Source organism: Podarcis melisellensis, assembly GCF_964234715.1.
Source record: "Podarcis melisellensis genome assembly, chromosome: 4".
NCBI lineage: Eukaryota > Metazoa > Chordata > Lepidosauria > Squamata > Lacertidae > Podarcis > Podarcis melisellensis.
This window is the reverse complement of record NC_138531.1, coordinates 9216170-9234958: the sequence shown is the minus strand read 5'-3', so window position 1 is coordinate 9234958 and position 18789 is coordinate 9216170. Positions and strand designations below refer to the sequence as shown.

At 38.4% G+C, this 18789-nt stretch overlaps 1 protein-coding gene across 8 annotated transcripts in view; it reads left to right on the top strand.

The window, feature by feature from the left end:
• The window catches only part of DACH1 (dachshund family transcription factor 1), a 340125-nt gene that overhangs the window by 209852 nt on the left and 111484 nt on the right, over positions 1-18789 (top strand). Inside the window, exon 4 of one of the 8 annotated variants that reach the window (XM_081907306.1) lies at positions 5597-5641. The exons of the other annotated variants lie outside the window; for them this stretch is intronic. Within the exon in view, the coding sequence (XP_081763432.1) occupies positions 5597-5641 (45 nt within the window). The remainder of the gene's footprint in view (positions 1-5596; positions 5642-18789) is intronic. 8 annotated transcript variants of the gene reach the window in all.

Sequence of the window (18789 nt, the reverse complement as noted above, 5' to 3'; positions counted from 1 at the left end):
TCTTAATTATAGAAACATTAGCAACCAAATTACGCAATGCCCTCTCTGGTACGGGAGTGGTTATAAATGGAAAAGAACAAAATTTAGGTCTCTGTGCGGCTGATATAATTTTATGCTCCCCTGCCCCTATCACAGCAGGTAAAATATTATGTTCAGAATTGGAGCGCTTCTCCAGGGTCTCAAAATTGCAAGTTAATTTTCAGAAATCTGAGATAATGTTTTTATCCATACATATACATACAGCATATACTTTTACAGCAACACTGAAGATTCTAATAGCTACAAAACATTTTAGATATATGTGGGTACAAATTGATCAAATTGTATCAGTATAACTATTGCATGGTTGGGAAAGGTATAAATACGGTTGTGGTGCATTGGAATAAATTGAGATTCTCCATTATGGACAGGCTGCATCCAAAATGTTTGTTTTTCTAGAAAAAGAATTTAAGGAGCTATTATGGAGCAAGCCAGATTTGCCATATTCAGTAAAAGAACCCAGTGGTCAACACTGGAGGATACAGAAATTGATATTGTTCCTACTGGGGTATTAGCATTAATGAAAAATACGCTCCAGTTGTTGAGTTGGTTTACTAACCTCTATGCACTCATGTCATTTAGAATATGAAGGCAAAAGTTTTAGCCCCAGGTCTATCACCCATAATTCTGATAAAATGCCAATTTTATTTCAAAATAAAAACAGATTATGTAATGTGAAGGTATGAAAAGAATACCAATTCTATTATTTGAAAGATTATTATAGGAAAGGACATCTTCATGTGTGGATTAGTTTTTACCTACATATCCTTGTGGCAATGAGCCCAAGTAGGATGTGGGAGTCAGAATCATTTTTCTATGTGCATAGTCAAAAATTATATCAGAAAATGTAGAATTAAATACAGATTCCTAGTTCTCAGTTCACTTTTAGTATAAAAAGAACAGTTTCACATAGGCTTGAGATTTTACCACAGAAGTACTAAAAAGTTGCAGATTTGGTATGCTTCATTAACTCTTTGCACACAAGATAAAAAGTGCTTTCTGATGAACTGTAAAACCAACTTGGGATCAATTTTCCACAACATAAATTCAACATTCATTCTACTCTTTGATAGCCTAAGATTCAAGCAGCCAGGCAGAGTTTATATCTATCCTTTATCAATAAGCATTTTCTTTACAATTGTTTTAGATTATTCAACCAGTTGAAATCATTTTACAGGTTAACCTTACGTAGTTGAAGGAGAGATGATCCGTTTGTTCCTTCATTACTAACAATCATTATCATTATTTATTAAATTTGAATACAACCCTTCGCCTGAAAATCCCATGGCAGTTCACAACAGAAAAATACAAAATGAGAATACAAAATTCATAATAAAACAAAAACCAGTAACCCCACTCCCACAAACACAGTTAAAAAGCCATAGAATGTTAAGCAGCCGAACAAATGGTTGAAGAAAAACGTTTTCACATGGTGCCTAAAGATACGAAATGAAGGTGCCAGGAGAGCCTCCTTGGGGAAAGCATTCCACAAATGGGGAGCCACCACAGCAAAGGTCCATTATTGTGTTGGTACCCTCCAGGCCTCTCGTGGAGGAGACAGATGAAGAAGGGTCTCAGATGATGATCGCAAGGCCCAGGTTGGTTCATATAGGGAGAGGCGGTGCTTTTTAATCTAGCACAACCTTTAGAATTTAACATTTCTTTGCAGTAATTTTCTGGTGCCATTTCAGGTGCCATCGCCACAGACCCCTCTCCCCTTTTCCTCCCAAAGGTTCCTGCGTGAAAATAGAGGGTATAAGTTGTAGCAAAACCTGTACATGTGTGGAAATTGTGTAGATATCCTAAGAGATAAATGGCATTTAGGGATAAGACTAGCAAGTGCAGTTCTACTGCATCCCTCTCTGTGCATTGACTATGTGCAGAATTCTTTTCTAAAACCTCTAGAAGGTGTAGAAGCCCCACATTGCGCTCATGCCTTGCAACAAATGGAGGCCAAAGTTGGGGCCGATTTGGATCCAGCACAGTCTGCACAGTGGTGAGGTGAGGGCCATGCCTAGTCTATGTGCAAATGCTAAGGTGTGAGATAGGGAAGCTACACCCTGGCAGGCCCCAACAAAGGTTATATGTGCTCACTGTAATAATTGAAAATTATTACATGCCTATGGGATTTGACTTGTTAATTACTGAGTATGAGTTCGTTTTTATTAATTATCAATACTTTCCTTCACATCTCAGCGTACCTTATGTACCCTGTCCAGAAATCATGAAAGCAACAGACTGCTTCGACTTGATATTATTTACTGTTCCAATTCACCTTTTGAGGATTAATTCCTCAGATTATTTGGACTACCCAGACTAAAGTTATTTATTTAGAATATTTGGAAGAAAATTAAAATAGGCCCCACATTAAAAAAAATAATTAAATATACTTCACTGCTTAAATAGATAATGTAGCTAATTACAAAGAAGAAAGGCTGAGTTAAATATCAGGATTTGAAGCAATTTTTATGTCATTAGCCACTGTTGCAAATCCCTCCTCTCAGATCATGAGAGTATAAACCCCACATATTTATATTACAGAGAAATGCAAAATCCATGTTGAATATAGTAGCTCTGGGGACCAGCACAGTAAGTGCTTTGGAGAAATGCAGGCTGACATTATTTCTTTGATTTTCTGTTTAAAATATTTTGCATGCTTAAGCTGCCTTTATCATATATTGTTTTCAGATCCTTGTCGAATCCTTCTGTTGTGTGTGCACTGAGCACAGGCACTGTTAGCACGTCTGAAGTAACATCTGCTGTGTCTTTTTTGTTGCTGGGGTTCATGGTATAATTAGCTCTATATTTCACCAAACACAATTTTGCTCCCATGGCGGACAGAGCAGCATGAAGAAAACATAAATAATTGAAGATTAGAGAAACAGAAGGCAAAGTTGAGGTAGGTGGTTTGGCTGAGAAAAGGGTTAAGGAGAAAAGAAGGTCATCTCATTATGGGGAAAAAGCATTGTTATCAGGACACTTGTAAATGCAGTTGATTTCATTTCCTAGTGATTAATGCAAAATAGTAGGTTTCCCGACTATTTTCAGCCAAGAAGCATAGAGACAATAGTATATTTATATACTTATGTATATTTTTAAAAACAATAATATTTTTAATAATATAAGATTATCCTCTGGCCTGACCCACAAACAGAAAATTAATTGCAAAACAATTTTCCATTTTTCTCCATATACTTGGTTGGTTAAAAATGCAACTGTTATATATTATAATGCAAAATTCACACCAGGGCGTGCTCCAGAGAATGGCGAGCTAAAGCAGTTTCTCACATGCTATGCGGCCCGAGAGCCCACTATCCAAATAGCACCATCATTCTGACTTTGCAAATAGTGTCTACGCTATTTGCAGGAACAGCGTGAGATAATTCTCAGCTTGCAAGTCCTCACCTCTTGCAGGTTAAGAGAGCTTACTGAGGCTCCTTTGCCCAAGAGCTTCTGATACCCTGGAGCTAACACTGGCTTTTGTAATTCTCAAGAGGGCAAGGCATTTTTATACTCAGTTGCTACTACTCATTGTATACAACAGAAAGATTGCTTCCTTTTTTTTTTCTTTTCAAAAAGGTATTCAGGAGCACCATGGTCCCTACCATTAGGCAGGGTGAGGTGGCCACTTCAGGCAGCAGATTTTGGGTGTCATGAAATAGCTGCTAGTTGGGGCTTGTGGAATTTTCTACAATTCTGAACGATTTGCCTGAGATTAAGTCTATTGAAATCATTCAGATTCAATAATAGTTAACTCAGATGCATAGCTGTCAACGTTTCCCTTTTTTGAAGGGAAATTCCCTTATTCCGAATAGGATTCCTCACAAGAAAAGGGAAAAGTTGACAGCTATGCAGGTGGTCTAGTACTTATCACTTGATAAACAAGATGGCTCCGCCTACAAATAAGGTATTGGTTTCTACACACTTGGGGGACTTCCCAGATATGCAGAAGTACATAAATTAAAATAAAATACAGCCCACCTATCATCTAACTATCTCCAGGAGGTCCAAGCATGTCCAGTGTTCTCTCAGAGCCTTGGAATGTAGAGTGTCACTCTGAAAATAAATAAAAAATGAAAACTGGGAGGGGAGAGGTGGTCTGCCTGAACTCCTAAAAACTGATTGTATCCCAAAGGAGTTCAGGGTTGGTGACTGGAACCCCTAACAGGAGCATTTCTGTTGGGTCAGTGGTGAGGAAACTTTTCCAACCTGAGAAAAGTTCCTCTTCCTTCTGGGCACCCTTCTAGGAATGGAATGACAGTGGTTGATGGGACCAGAAGCAAAGGTAGGTAGGTAGCAAGGGATAGGCCCCTTCCCTATGTACAGCAGGCTGCATTTCAGCCATGCCAGAATCAAACGTTACAATTCAAGGACTCATTCTATACAGGCAAAAGCACTTGATGGGGGTCATGAACTGGGGAGAGTCTTGAGGGCCGGAGAGAAAGGCTTGGAGGGGCTCTTCTGGCTTGCAGGCTGGAGGTTCCACATCACAGTGTTAGATGGTAAAGAAACATGGCAAAACGTGGGGGATCCAGTTTGTGTCTGGGCTTCTTTAGGTATGCCAGAACTGTACTGCTAATTTTCGTCTTGTGTATAGCACCAAATGGATGACAAGACTGCCCGGATAACACAGAAAATGTCATTTCCATATTCTTGCTTTCCAGCTACATACAATAAATCATTTTCTTGAAAAGATAATAAAGCACCAACTGAGTGCTGCTTTAATTCACATAGAGAGCGATCGTCAGTACTTTTCTAAAACAATGTAATTAGGAAAAGACTTGATTTGTTAGATGCATTTTTATTTTCTGATTTTATACATCCGACAGCTGTTAAAGAAGTTTTAAAAAGGTTAAGCAGTAGGAAAATATATTCTATTTCCACTTTGCATTTGAAGCAAAAGAAGTAATAAATCACCAGCAATTAACTACACATTTATTAGGTTTGAAGATATCTGTTGTACCATTATATGTGCAGATGACTGTTCACAAGTTTAGGAACTCTGGAGAAGCAAATTTCCTGAAAGCATGGAAAAGGGTCCTTTGTATGAATGTGCAGAGGTGTTTTCAAACCTCCCAGTGAACAGAATGGTACAGATTTGGGACTGAGTTTGCAACTATGATGCCTCCCCGTTCCATGTCCATTACGTGCACCAGATGTGTCAAAAACTCTGGTCAAGTATAGCTGTATACCTACAGCCTTATCACATTCTCACTATATGTTTTTTGTTGCACAGTCAAAACATCCTAGGTGTGATAATTAAAAAATGTAATGCCACAGGTAGCCTTCAAGAGATCTGCTTTTTCTCTATTAGCCTGAGCCTCTCATTTTCAATAATAATAAGCGGTCTGCAGGATGCTCTAAAGGTTGCTGATACAATGTATATAAGACTCTGAACATTTGATGTGTGCCATTTAAATGATAACTTCTGTTATTAAACTGGTTGTAACAACTGAACAAAGTTCTTGCATGCGTAGACTACGCTTCACAGTTGTTGTGTTTGTTATTATTTATAATTCATAATTTGGGCATAACTGAATCATTTTTATGTTGCTAGGACACTCAACAAAATGGATTTTCAGTAGGAAAAAGGCAGTTAGATGTAAGTGCTAAATTTCTTTAAACCACATTTAATGTTATAATACATTTGCCATGGTATTGCTTTTATTGTGTAATTGGTATTTTCACAGACGGTTAAGAGTGTCTTTTGTGTGGTTAGAAGTGCCCTTTTGAATTTTGCCTCCCCCCCACCCCTCCATCCCAAAAAACAGTTTATGAAAACTAATCTAGTTTATGTTTCTGCTTTTCATAGGTCTTGGGCTAAACCCAATCTGTCTTTAGTTCCAATTGAGGTAGTAACTCTGTATCTTCATATCCATGCAAAATGAGTCCTTCTACAGGCAAAAATTGCCACGCCACACAGAAGTTGTGGCTAGAATTCCTCTCCCGGAAATGCCAGTTTTCTACTTGAGTTGGCTTGAAGAACTATTTAATCATGAATTTTAAAAAGGGGGAGGGAACTTTTTTGAAGTGAGGAGTAAAGGGGCCCTGCTCAGTGCTAGTAAAGAGACAGGAATTACAACCTTATGTTTAGCTTGCGTCTTAGCTGTCACAGCCCTGTTTGTAGACTTCTGGAGGAGGTAATAATAATTTTAAAAGTTCTTCCAACAGAAAGAACTTAAATGGGTGTATATCCAAAGATGGGATGCGAGACATTTCAGAAGCATAAGAAAGGCACTTGACAGAAGGAATATTGGCATCTGTCTCGAGAGACAATGGAGTGAGCCTCCAGGGGTGAAGTCAAACCGCTGAGTTAGCAGTAGTGAAGTGACTTCCGCAGGGCACAAGGCTCCCTCTTGGCCTTGCTGATGTGGTCCAAAGGAAAGCAGTATGTTTGGCACCAACTTGGCTGCAGGAGTTGCTGGAAGCAGGCCTACAATGCACCTTCCTACCATCTCAGGGACTCCACTCCAGATTTGTGTAGGGTTTTACTCCTTAGCCTTTTCTTCTGAATATATCCTGCAAGGCAGTAGAGGTTTAGGATCAGAGTTTTCCTTCTGGATGGGCTATCTTCCCAGGCTGATGAGCCCCATCTGCCCCTCACTTCCCTCAACAGCATGTCTAGAAACCACCTTCTTGAGTAGTATCTTTGCACAGGATGGACCAGATGGGCAAAGGAACCATGTCTTCTGCTTGCAGAAAGAGAATGACAGAATTGAAAAGGGTATTTTATTGCTGGGGAAGTTTTAGTTTACTGGAGGGCTGGGGCAGGATTTCTCCACAACTTCATATGTTTAAAAAATGCCCTGAGATTAGTGTGAATTCTAGCATTTTCCCTAAATGATAGAAGATTGGCATCTGGAAAGTGCTTATGTAAACAATTTACTTTTAACTAATGCTATCTCCAGTTGAGCTAAATACTACCTTCCCTTCTCTATGCCAAAATATGAAGTGTTGCAATTGCATTTTATTTTATTGCATGTGAAGTTTTCTCTCCCCTTCTAGAATCAAAAGTTTGTACCTCTCATTTAACGTAACCGAATGATGATAATTCACACTCCTTCCCCACCCCACGTCTCTGACGCCTTGAGAGATCAGTAGTGAATTGTTATTGCTTAAACACGCCGGAGGAAATGTAGGTTTTGTTGGCTTCTTGCTTAAATAGAGGCGGAGGTTTGTAGACTCAGTAGACTGTCTTCCTTTTGTGGTCTAGCTTTTAGGTCTTTTTATGTAGTAATAATGTATTGCTGTTGGTGGCAACAGAAAAACGAAACCTGCCCACATTATTTCAGAGTCACTCTACCATTTAGACTTCCATGCTGTTGTAAAAGTTAACTGATGCCTTTTTTTTTTTACTTGCCACTTATTTCATCATAATCCCTCACAGATTGACCAAAAGGATGTTTGGTGTTGAGGCTTTTTGTGAACTTGTCTGCTAGAACAAATGCAAAAAAATTAAATTTTTTTGGTAGTTTGCTGGTTACAGAGAAGTTGCTAGCTGACATAATCTGTGACCAACAAATGGAAGTGACACAAATCTCAGCAAGGACGTTTACAGTGAAGGTGCTAGTTCCCAGAAATGCCTTTCTATCTGGCCAGCCATCATCTTGAGACTACTGGTGACCCCATGTACTCCTCATGTGCTCCCCACTTGGCTCTCATAAGGGTGAATTGCCCATGGATACAAGCTGTTAGCTACTAGAGTGCTTCACCGTTAGCAAATATACATACTGTTTTTCGTCACTTGTTGCTAAAAATAAGTACATTCAGTAGAAACCTCTACTTACAGCTCGTACTGTATCAAGTCCATAAATCAATTAATCTGTTTACGGGGTTGCTCTCCCCCCTTTTTGTTTTTTGTTAGCTACAAACAGCCCCTCTTTTCTTTCTTTTAAAATATTTGTATTGTTCGGTAAGCTCAAGACATATAAAAGCATTACCAATATTTTCTAATTAATATTTACTCTTTTCTAAAGCTATTATAAGGACACTTAATGCACAGCCTAAAATGAGAGTTGACAATTGCAAGTACAAACCAACCAACATTGTAATAAAATCAATACTTACATTTCCCTCGGGGGCACTATTTACTGTTTGCTGTGCCATTTCCTTAATGGAATAGCAGTTATGTTTGCAGAAACCTTGTAACTACCATCTTTATGTTTTAACTAAAAGCAGCTTTCTTGGAGAAGGTTGGGGGGAAAACAACCTCAAGTTACCATATAAAAATTGCTATGAGCATTTTGTGTATTATTCATAGAATAACCCAAAGAGAATCACAATTATAATCGGAATGCTTCTGGATGTTCAGCACTGTAAATGAATATTTTGTGTCTTCCCCGGTCAGTATGATTTTAGAATAATATTTATGACACAAATGTACTTCAGCATTTAACACACTATGAATATGCATCTCTTTTAATGTGGTTGATAGTATCCCATCATTAAATTAAGTAAGTAGTATTCACTTTCTTTAACATGACAAATAATAAAATGAATCTTAATAGTTTATATTTTCCATTGCAGTTTTCCTTAATGGATAATAGTGAACCAACAATTAGAATCCTTATGCAATACGTTGCCATCATCATATATTATTTGTTTATTAAGATTATTTATAACCCACCCATCTGTAGTGACCAGGGTGGGATACAGGGCATAATAGAAACAGCCAAACAAAATAATAAAATAATTAGTAGTAAATAATGTCCACATCCAAACAACCAAAATCACAAACAATCAATGATTGTGCCATCGCAAAGGAGGGAATGGCTATAGCTGAGTTGTAGAGTATCTGCTTCACGTACAGGAGTCCCAGATTCAATTCTTGGCAAAAAGGACCTGATGGTGAGCAGGGTGGTGATGCTCACCTGACCTCTGTCCAGTTACATCACTGCTAATAGCAATAGAAAAACCAACAACAATAACCATATTAAAATAGATATTTCTTACCCACCTCATTACCAGAAGGTCCCTAGGCAGGTTACAACATTATAAAACACAGCATTTGCTGGTATATAAATCTGCTTACTAGTAAATTCACTCACTTTGTGAAAATCAACATTTTCACCTTTCAAAATGCAGATTTCTTCACGTACATATATATTAGGATATAGAGAAAATATGCATAAATATTCAGAAGGCCAAAGGAAAAGTAGCACACCTCCGCAATCTCTTTTGTAAGACCGGATGCATGGTCTTTCTGATGAATGAAGTTCACCACCTCTGTGCCCCTTTCAAGGTAATGAAAGTGCCATGTGCTCATCTTTAGCACAGTGTATCAAGGCACCACATTTTGCATAGCCAAGGCCTCTGGATTTCCATTTTGGTTTTATCGTTGCAAGGGAGAAAGTTGCACCTTGGCATAATCACCATTCTGACCCCTTTTCTGTACCGTTAATTAGGAAATAGCCTTCCATTTCCTCTTTCTCTTCAAGGTGTTTGATGAGTGCTTTGGGAGAGAGGCCATGGAGATTGCAACGTATGAACTTCACCATAATTGGAGCATTTCCGAGGGACTGTTTTTATAATCCCTTTAGTGATGCCATTCATGGCCCAGCTGACTTCAGCCTTTTTCTTCAAGTAGGTAATTTCTGCTGGGTAAACATTTAGCTCCTTACATATATTCCCTTTGGGTACCAGAGGAGGTCCCCACAATGGCTAAAATGATCTGATCATTCTTAAAAGCAAACTCCAAAGGGGGTGGGGTGGCGGCTTGTGCAGCCCAGAGCATCACCCATGACATAGTTGAAGGTCATGATGTGTGAATGCAACCCATTCTTCAGGGTCAACCGCTGGTAGTTCTTGGGCAGCCTGTTGCCTAATGCCATGAGGTGCTTGGACCTGGAGCCATGGCACAAACGCTACCACGTGTACATGGCATCCATGCTTCTTCTCCAGAAGTAGACCACAGAATACACTTTTGCTGGAAATACCTTGTGGTACCACCTCTCTACCCAACTCAGGAGGTAGCGGGCGCAGGGTAGGGGTGCATTTGCATTGCATTGACTTTGCTGCTGCCTCATCCTTCCCACTCAGAGTGGCAGCAACACAACCAACTAGAGATCAAGTGAGCATTCCTCCCCTCAAATCTGCTACTGCTGGCATATCCAGGTAGCACTGGGAAATATTCAAGAGACCTTTGCACCATACGTACTGTTCTGGTGCTTTAATATATGTTTTAATTTTGGTAAGCTGCTTTGAGACCCATATGTGGTGAAGAAATAATAATAATAATAATAATAATAATAATAATAATAATAATAATAATAGTGACAGTGTCAAATGATAAGTACCTCCTAAACTGTGTAACTAGTCCTTCAAGGGTAATTCAAGCCTATCCAGAATGGGTTATACACCTAGTTTCCAGATGCAGAAAATGAACTCTCAGCACCTCCATCTTGTCTGCGTTTAGCTTCAGGTTACTGGTGTTTATCCACCCCATTACTAAATCCAAACACCTAGTCAGCACCTACATAGCCTTATCTGACTGGTTTCTCTTCAGATCACTAAAAACCATTTGATGACCTCACCCAGATGCATCATATAGATGAGATCGTGAGGGACAAAATGAAACATTGCAGAGCTCTACATCACAAGTGCCATGGCGATGATCAAAGGGTCTCCCCACCTTCCATGGCAAATTTCTGAAACTGAAGGTAGGAGGAGAGCCACGATATCACCATTTTTCCAGCTCCCACCGTACAGAGTGGATGCAGCAGGATGCAATGGCTGATAACATCAAAAGCTCCTAAGAGGTCCAGGAGTATGAACAGCTTTTGCACACACCCTATCTCTCTCAAGATGAAGGTCATCCATGAAACTGAAATCAGTCCTGTGTAATTGACTCCATCCAATTGTGCTTAGAAATGAACCACCACCACCACCTTCTCAAGCATCTTAGCCAAAAAATGGACATTAGCAAGTAGGTGATAGTTAATACAGTCTCCAAGGTCCTAAGAGGACTTCTTAATGCATCTAAAGTATGATGAACTATAGATGGTTTCTAGGGGAAGGCTAGAGCTCCTCACTTCCTAGGGTAGTGTAGTCCAGAGGATAGTATGGCACGAAGATGCAAGACTGATGTGTGATGGAGCAAGGGACAGACAATGCAGCAATAGTTTTACAATATTTTGTTTTCATTTTTCTTTGTGTAGTTTTTGTTCAGTGACAAATAAGTTTGTTCTCATCTCTTGATCTTGGTTTGGATTTGTTAGCTTTCCTTCTTAGCCATTGCCATGAGGAGTGTCTTCCATGTCAAATGTAACTTGTCTCTAAGCTAAACCTGCCATTCTCTAAAGCAGTCTGTAGCAACCCTTCCTATCTCCCATGCTTCCTTGTCATTCTAACACAGATGTGTGAATCTTTCTAAGCCTGCAGCTAGAGGACATGATTTAGCCTCTGGCCATTAATGGATTACCCACTACATTAGATCTTTGTCTCATATTGTGGTTGGAATGTAGACGTGATGGTTATAGATGTGATCACCCCCTCAGAGTGAGAGGACAAGAATTGCAGGTGGAGCTAGCAGGGATGTAAGATTGCACTGAATAAGCACAAAAGCAAAGTTTTGGGCAGCCCTTAGGATATCTGTAGGGCACTAAATATGGAGATAATATTGGATCCCAAAGGCCATGTATAATTAACTAGCAAGGACTATCATTATATAAACTTGTAGCTTGTCATATTTTTATCTACAGTGGTACCTCGGGTTACATACACTTCAGGTTACATACGCTTCAGGTTACAGACTTTGCTAACCCAGAAATAGTACCTCGGGTTAAGAACTTTGCTTCAGGATGAGAACAGAAATCGTGCGGTGGCGGCACGGCAACAGTGGGAGGCCCCATTAGCTAAAGTGGTGCTTCAGGTTAAGAACAGTTTCAGGTTAAGAACGGACCTCCAGAACAAATTAAGTACTTAACCCAAGGTACCACTGTATTGAATTTTATGCCTTGTATCTTTTTAGTAGATGTATTATTTAAAAAGAAGTTCTGCTTAAACCATGTAGCCTTACTTCCATGTGGCACTTTAAGGATTAGGACAGAAATGCTCTCTTAAGCTTTCACTAAAACATATCAAATGGTGCATGGCATATTTTTGTTAGATAGGGTCCCTACTCTCCTTATTCAGAAACTCCTGCTGACTTTAGAAATAGATAATAAAATTTGAATCTGCATGTGTTTTGTTGAAGGCCAGCAGCAAATTTGTTTCATTAATTATAGTCAAAATCACTGGGTGAGCAGCACTATAGACCCATTCAAAGAAACTTATTTTGAAACAGGATATTAGAAGTATACTCCATAGGGCAGCAAAAGTTGCTTTATGTAGTGATGGTAGTATTTTTGGAGTGTGATAAAGCAGAGCTCTTGTCAAATCTAAATCTTTAATAAACATACAAAATGTTGCTCTGCTCTTCATGTTATACTGAGGCTCTGAGCTCTGAGCCTCTTTGTGATTCCTCTTGAAGATCTGATTGTTGAGAATGAGAGTTACATTATTTATATATAAAAAACCACAGTCCCCAGCCACATTATTACGTATGGCACACAATATCTTCCAGACTGTCGCTTTATGTCAAAAGCTTTGAACAGCCTTCCAGTACTTACCAATTGCAGTTGATACAGAATCAGTGCTATATAACAGCTGCAGTAACAAGGTGTTACTGCCTTTACTTTAATCTACCTTTCTCTCTTGCCAGTTTATTATGTTTTGAATTTATGCTTTTTGTAGATCTGTGAGCTATCTTTCTTATGGAAATTAATCTTTTTAGAAGATTTGTGCTCTCATTTTCAAACACTAATACATGCATTCAAGTATCCCATTATTCAGGACCAGCTGGCTTTTTTATCTAGTGATATTTACTTCAAAAAGCCAAGCTAAATGCTATCATAGATTAATTCTAAGGGCACAGGAGAGCTTTTTTGGGGAGAAAAAGAGATTTGGTAATTACTTAGAATATTGCAATAAAATCACAGAACATGTCAAAAATGTGTTATCTAATTTGTCATAATGGAAAACCTAAAAAAAAAAAAGGAGAGAAAATGATAATTCACTGAAGAAAGGCATTCTTTGAAGATTGTGGGTGTGTGGCAGGTGTCGTCATCTCTCCCCCCATAGTCAGAACACATATAAAGTCTAAATCTGTAAAGCTTTATAACAAACTGATTACACGTGTAAATAGCATGTGTAGGAGACAGGCAAGGGAATCCAGACATTCATTCTAAGCTACTTTAAGATATATCAAATCAAGTTAAGTTGTTAAGACATACTTTTCTATATTTGGGTGAAGGTCCAAAATCTGGTGAATGTTATTATTCAAAGCTAAATGCTCCCAAAATGAAGGATCACCCATGATTGTCGACATTCATCAAATATTTTGAGTGTCATAGGCTCAGTTCAAGCACATCCCTTATCTTTTATACTTATTTTTTGTGGTTCAAAGGAGTAGTAGCTTCAGATGATTACTGACCTATAAGATTGGGGGCAGGGGGTGATGAGATAATCGTGGCTCTCCACCATAATGAGGAAAGCCTAGTATTAACTGAGTGGGATGAAGATAGGAGCAGTGCTCAGTGGGAATAACCACTCAACATAACTTGCATATTTAGCTGTAAAGGTTAGGGCAGATTTTATTTAGAATATTTTAGTATAATATATGTACTGTTATTAGTTTAGTATTTGAGTTTTATTGGCACAGCTGATAGCCATACATTGAGTGTAAATTAAACTGAATGTGATGCTCAGAATTTACTTGTATATGTCTGAAAAGTGGGAAAACATAATCTAGGTTTGGGCATCCACAAAATTCACCTGGACCGTCAGCACTTGGATATTCACAAAATGTTGAACATTTTCTGTAACATAACGCACACGTGTGTGGTTGTATGTAAGCGTAATTGAAGTTGGGAAGCACTGAATTTCAAAAAGGATATTCACCGCTGCAATTTCTTACATAAATCAAACTGGAAATAAGACACATTTTACAATTCAATTTAAGATCCCACTGAGACAATAATGTTGCAAGCTGTGCATTTTGCAAAGTAATATAGTAATGTCTAGTTTGCATTTTTTAAAAACCAAATTAATCACACTTTATTGAATATGTTGAAGCAAACCTAAAATTCATCTATTATTAAAAAATATTGTGCAACAAACACAAACTATATTTTATACATAAAGGACAAACTCATTTATTCATTAGGATAAAACACTTGGAGTTTGCATTTTGTAACTATGAAAGAAATGACATTTGCTACCTTTAGTATTTTGAATATTTAAACACACGTTCAGTACAAAACAGGCTGCTTGAAAAATTGTTCTAATAATATAATGTGTTATTGGTCCAGCAGATCATTCCTGGGCTTGCTTACTCCAACACAGACATTTCATTCCTTCCAGTAGCACCTTAAAGACCAACTAAGTTAGTTCTTGGTATGAGCTTTCGTGTGCATGCACACTTCTTCAGATTCTTCAGGTATCTGAAGAAGTGTGCATGCACACGAAAGCTCATACCAAGAACTAACTTAGTTGGTCTTTAAGGTGCTACTGGAAGGAATTTTTTTTGTTTTGACTATGGCAGACCAACACGGCTACCTATCTGTAAACAGACATTCCATATCACTTTCTGGATCAGGAATATGAGCACAAATCACATGAACACCCCATATGATCATTTGGATGTACATCTCATTGGGAATGTACATCAATGTACTTTGCACTGTTTTCCACAGGATATAAAGTGACATGTGTATCCCCACCCACGTTGTGGCAAAACTGGTGGGTACAAGTTAGTTCCATTTGAAGTTCCATTTCAGTGAGACTGAGCCCTGACTCAGGGCTTGTCATATGAGCTCTTGACCACCTGTCTTCCCTTAGGTATTCTGAATACCAGGTAGAACTGTGTGTCAGACTGGGACTGGGAAGACCTCGGTCCCAATTTTCGCTATCTCAGTCTCGCAGAATGGTCTTGAGGGTGAAGTTCTCTCTGCTGACCCCTAAACAGCTAAATTTCTTGGGAGTTAGGTAGTAGTGAGAACCACACATTCAGGTGGGATATTCTCCCGTAATCTGAATAGTGTTGGGTCTGTATGTTCTGTTGAAATAAATGGGCATTCTGTTTTAGATTCAGGTGACCACACTTAACAATAATTTGGGTAGCCATTTTCCTGGCAAATCAGTTAGCTGGTGTTAACTAAACAACTCAGGATAAAAGACAGCTGAGGAGTATATATAGGACAACCTGGTCAATCTTTAAAGCTACTTGCTCTTAAAAGCTTGTAAAGCTTCCATAAGTGTCAACATACAATTATCACTCAATTATTTCTCATTGATGTGAACATTTAAGTTGTCTTTGAAAAAAGTATGCTATAAATTGTGAGGGTATTTTTTTGATGATACCTTCAGGTACTTCAATTTCCCTGCTAATGTATTTGTAGAAGTTCTGTTCTTTATACTTTGCAACCCTTTTTGTTTTTTTTTATTCCTCTTAAGAGGATGAAGCAGTTTATGAAGCTCTGAAGCTTGGCTAGGAAAAAAGGACTGTGGACTTTTAATTATTACTGATTGTCACTTGAGATAAAATTTATAGTGTGGGAAGCCACGTCTTAGCAGACTGTGACTCTATTGCATCATGCAGAGTTTTAGTTTACTTGTTAATAATTCACTGATAATAATCATCCACGCAATGAAATTGTTGGAATGCCATTCTCTGGGTATAGGGCGGTATCATAATAATAATAATAATAATAATAATAATAATAATAATAATAATAATATATTTGTACCCCACCCATCTGGCTGGGTTTCCCCAGCCGCTCTGGGCGGCTTCCACAGAGACAAAAAATACACTAAAATGTCACACATTAAAAACTTCCATCATCAAAATAATAATAATAATAATAATAATAATAATAATAATAATAATAGAGTCAGGATTGTAACCCACAGAGTCAAATTTGGCAAGCTTCCCTAAGTCAGAGTTAAGCCTGACCACAGTTTGTCTGGATTTGGACTTAACACAGAAGTGGAACGGCTGGATCCCAATCTTCTCATGACCATGTGGAGGAAGAGCGCAGACGAATGTGCCCAAGTCTGGATCTAGGCACTTCAAAGAAGCGATTCAGTTAAACGTGTTATAAACTCATACAGGGAAATCCAGTAGGGAAAGATGGGACTTCACAGCACCATCTGGTGTCAAAGTGTTATATCCAGTGCTTTTTCTTCTAAAAAAATGTTGAGGGGTACTCTCATTTTGACTCATGAAAATCACCATTTTATAGTTAAAATTGGGGAAAATAAATACAGTAAATGGACAAAAGTACAAAGATTCACAAAATGTTTAGGGGTATGCGTACCTCTGCGTACCCCCCACCCCCCCCAAAAAAAGCACTGGTTATATCACATATACAATGCATTTGAACACTTTTTCTTTACCAATCTAGCTGAGTCCTAAGTCTCATTCATGAGGCCAGTCTAACTTTTTTACAGTGGTGCCTCGCAAGACGAAATTAATCCGTTCCGTGAGGCTCTTCGTATAGCGGTTTTTTTGTCTTGCGAAGCAAGCCCATTGACAGCTTAGCGGATTAGCGCTATTAGCGGTTTAGCGGCTTTTAGCGATCAGCTGTTAAGCGGCTTATCAGCGGATCAGCTGATAAGCGGCTTAGCGGCTTAGGAAAAGGGGGGGAAGGGAAAAAAACCCGCAGGAACTCGCAAGACATTTTCGTCTTGCAAAGCAAGCCCATAAAGAAATTTGTTCGTCTAGCAGGTTTTCCGTCTTGCGAGGCGTTTGTCTTGCGGGGCACCATTGTATTTTGTAATAGGGGAGGGCAATAAATTGCCTAGAAAAAGGCCTCTGTGATTTGCAACCTGCCATTTTGAATGCACCCCACAGTGCATGGCAGTGCATTGTGGTTTGACAAACTTGATAGTGAAACATCTGTCAATCTGCAACATATGGTTGATGGGGTGCTTTTCGCTTGATGGGTCACAAGTTGTGAGTGCAATAGGTTCTGAAGGCATCGTGCCCTTTATGGAAAAGTAATACCAATGCTGTTGAAGTAATATTCTGTTCTCTTCGGAAGTATTTCCTTAATGCACCATTTTTAGTTTAATCATGCTCTGTATTAAGTAGAATCTTTCATCTGAAGATCTCAAGATGCTTTAGTGAGGTGTAGTCTCTCTTCCATATGGTAACTAATTTCAAACGGTTAAGCTTCATCACATAAAAGTAAAGTGCTACGCATATTCACATTTTGAGGAAGGAAAACCAAATGTTTGATTTGGATTATTATACTGAAGAAGATCCTTCATTTATTGAGGGACCAAAATGATTAACATTTAGCAGATGGAGTATAGGTATTTTCAGCATAGAATATAATCATACATAGACTATAGTAGGCCAAGGCAATGTTCATATAAAAATACAGAAGATGTATAAAGGCCAAGGGATACCTTATGAGGGAAAAATGAAGTTCCCTTGACTTCATTGGGACCTAAGTTCAGCCACCTTAGTTCAGATCCAAGCCTATGTTAATTAGATTCCAAATGATTAATGCCTGTAGAAAGATGCAGGTGGAGAATCAGATTAATTACAAATATCTCTGCAATTTAAATTATAACAACCAGAGAATAAGGCATAGGTGAGACGTCCCGGATAATCCCTTAGACAACGACTTGGACACTGAATTTGGCCCCGTTAATCACATTTTCTTTTCTTCCCAGACCAAAAACAAGGAAGATTAGTGGGCAAAAATATTACAGGAAAAAGGAAAATAAGACAATACATCTTTTGTTGTTTCTCCAAAGATGTTTTTTTTTAATTTAAAAAGCTCACACACATGCATTATATTTATTTAGTGTTCAACTATTTACACGGAACACAAATAGAGTGATATAGCTATGAGTTTTCCAAGCTGTTCAGTCCTTGCTTGCTTTCTGACACCCATATGATTTCAGAAAGTTTTCTTTTTCTTTCATTTTCTTCTTCATAACTAGGCTTGAAGCTCACATTTTCAAGTTTCCATCAGTGGCTGTCAACTCTTTGTAATAAGCTTAAGAGCTTGGACACCTGATATCCCTTGGTGCTGTAGGGCACCCTCTTAGCAGCTGTTTTCTTTATATTGAGAGGAAATTAGGTATTAGAACCATAAATTAATTAAATTATGCAAAATGCTCCAGCTTCAGCATATTTCCCATCTCCCCTCCTTACAAAGAAAAAACCCACAAAGCGACAACATAAAAGTTTCACACACAGTCATGCAGTATTTTAATAATACTAGCCTGACAAAGCTGTATTATTTCAACCGTGCATTGGTGCAGAGCAAGAGGCTGCTTTCCTTGTAATCATGTGTACAAGATGACAGAACAGAAAATGACTAATTGTGTATTGGAACTGGGTGGAGTCTATACACATATAAAAAAAGTTGTGAAAATGTTTTCCAAAAAAAAAAAGTTTTGAAAAAAATATATTGAATTTGCCATAGCTCACCATCGCCATCTAGTGTCAGATTTGTATAATGCACTTTACAACACATTTAACACATTTTATTTGCAGCTGAGTCCCTGCTGCACATAATAACATTGGCTATAATACAGCACAGAACTAAGCATGCTTAAGCCCTCATTCATTCATTAATTTTGAATGTACTTAACTCTATATAGGATTGTGGTCCATTATATCCACTTTGGTGCAGTTTGAAATGCCATCTCAACTCTGAATGTTTTCCAAGAGTAAACTATTGAGATGGTTAG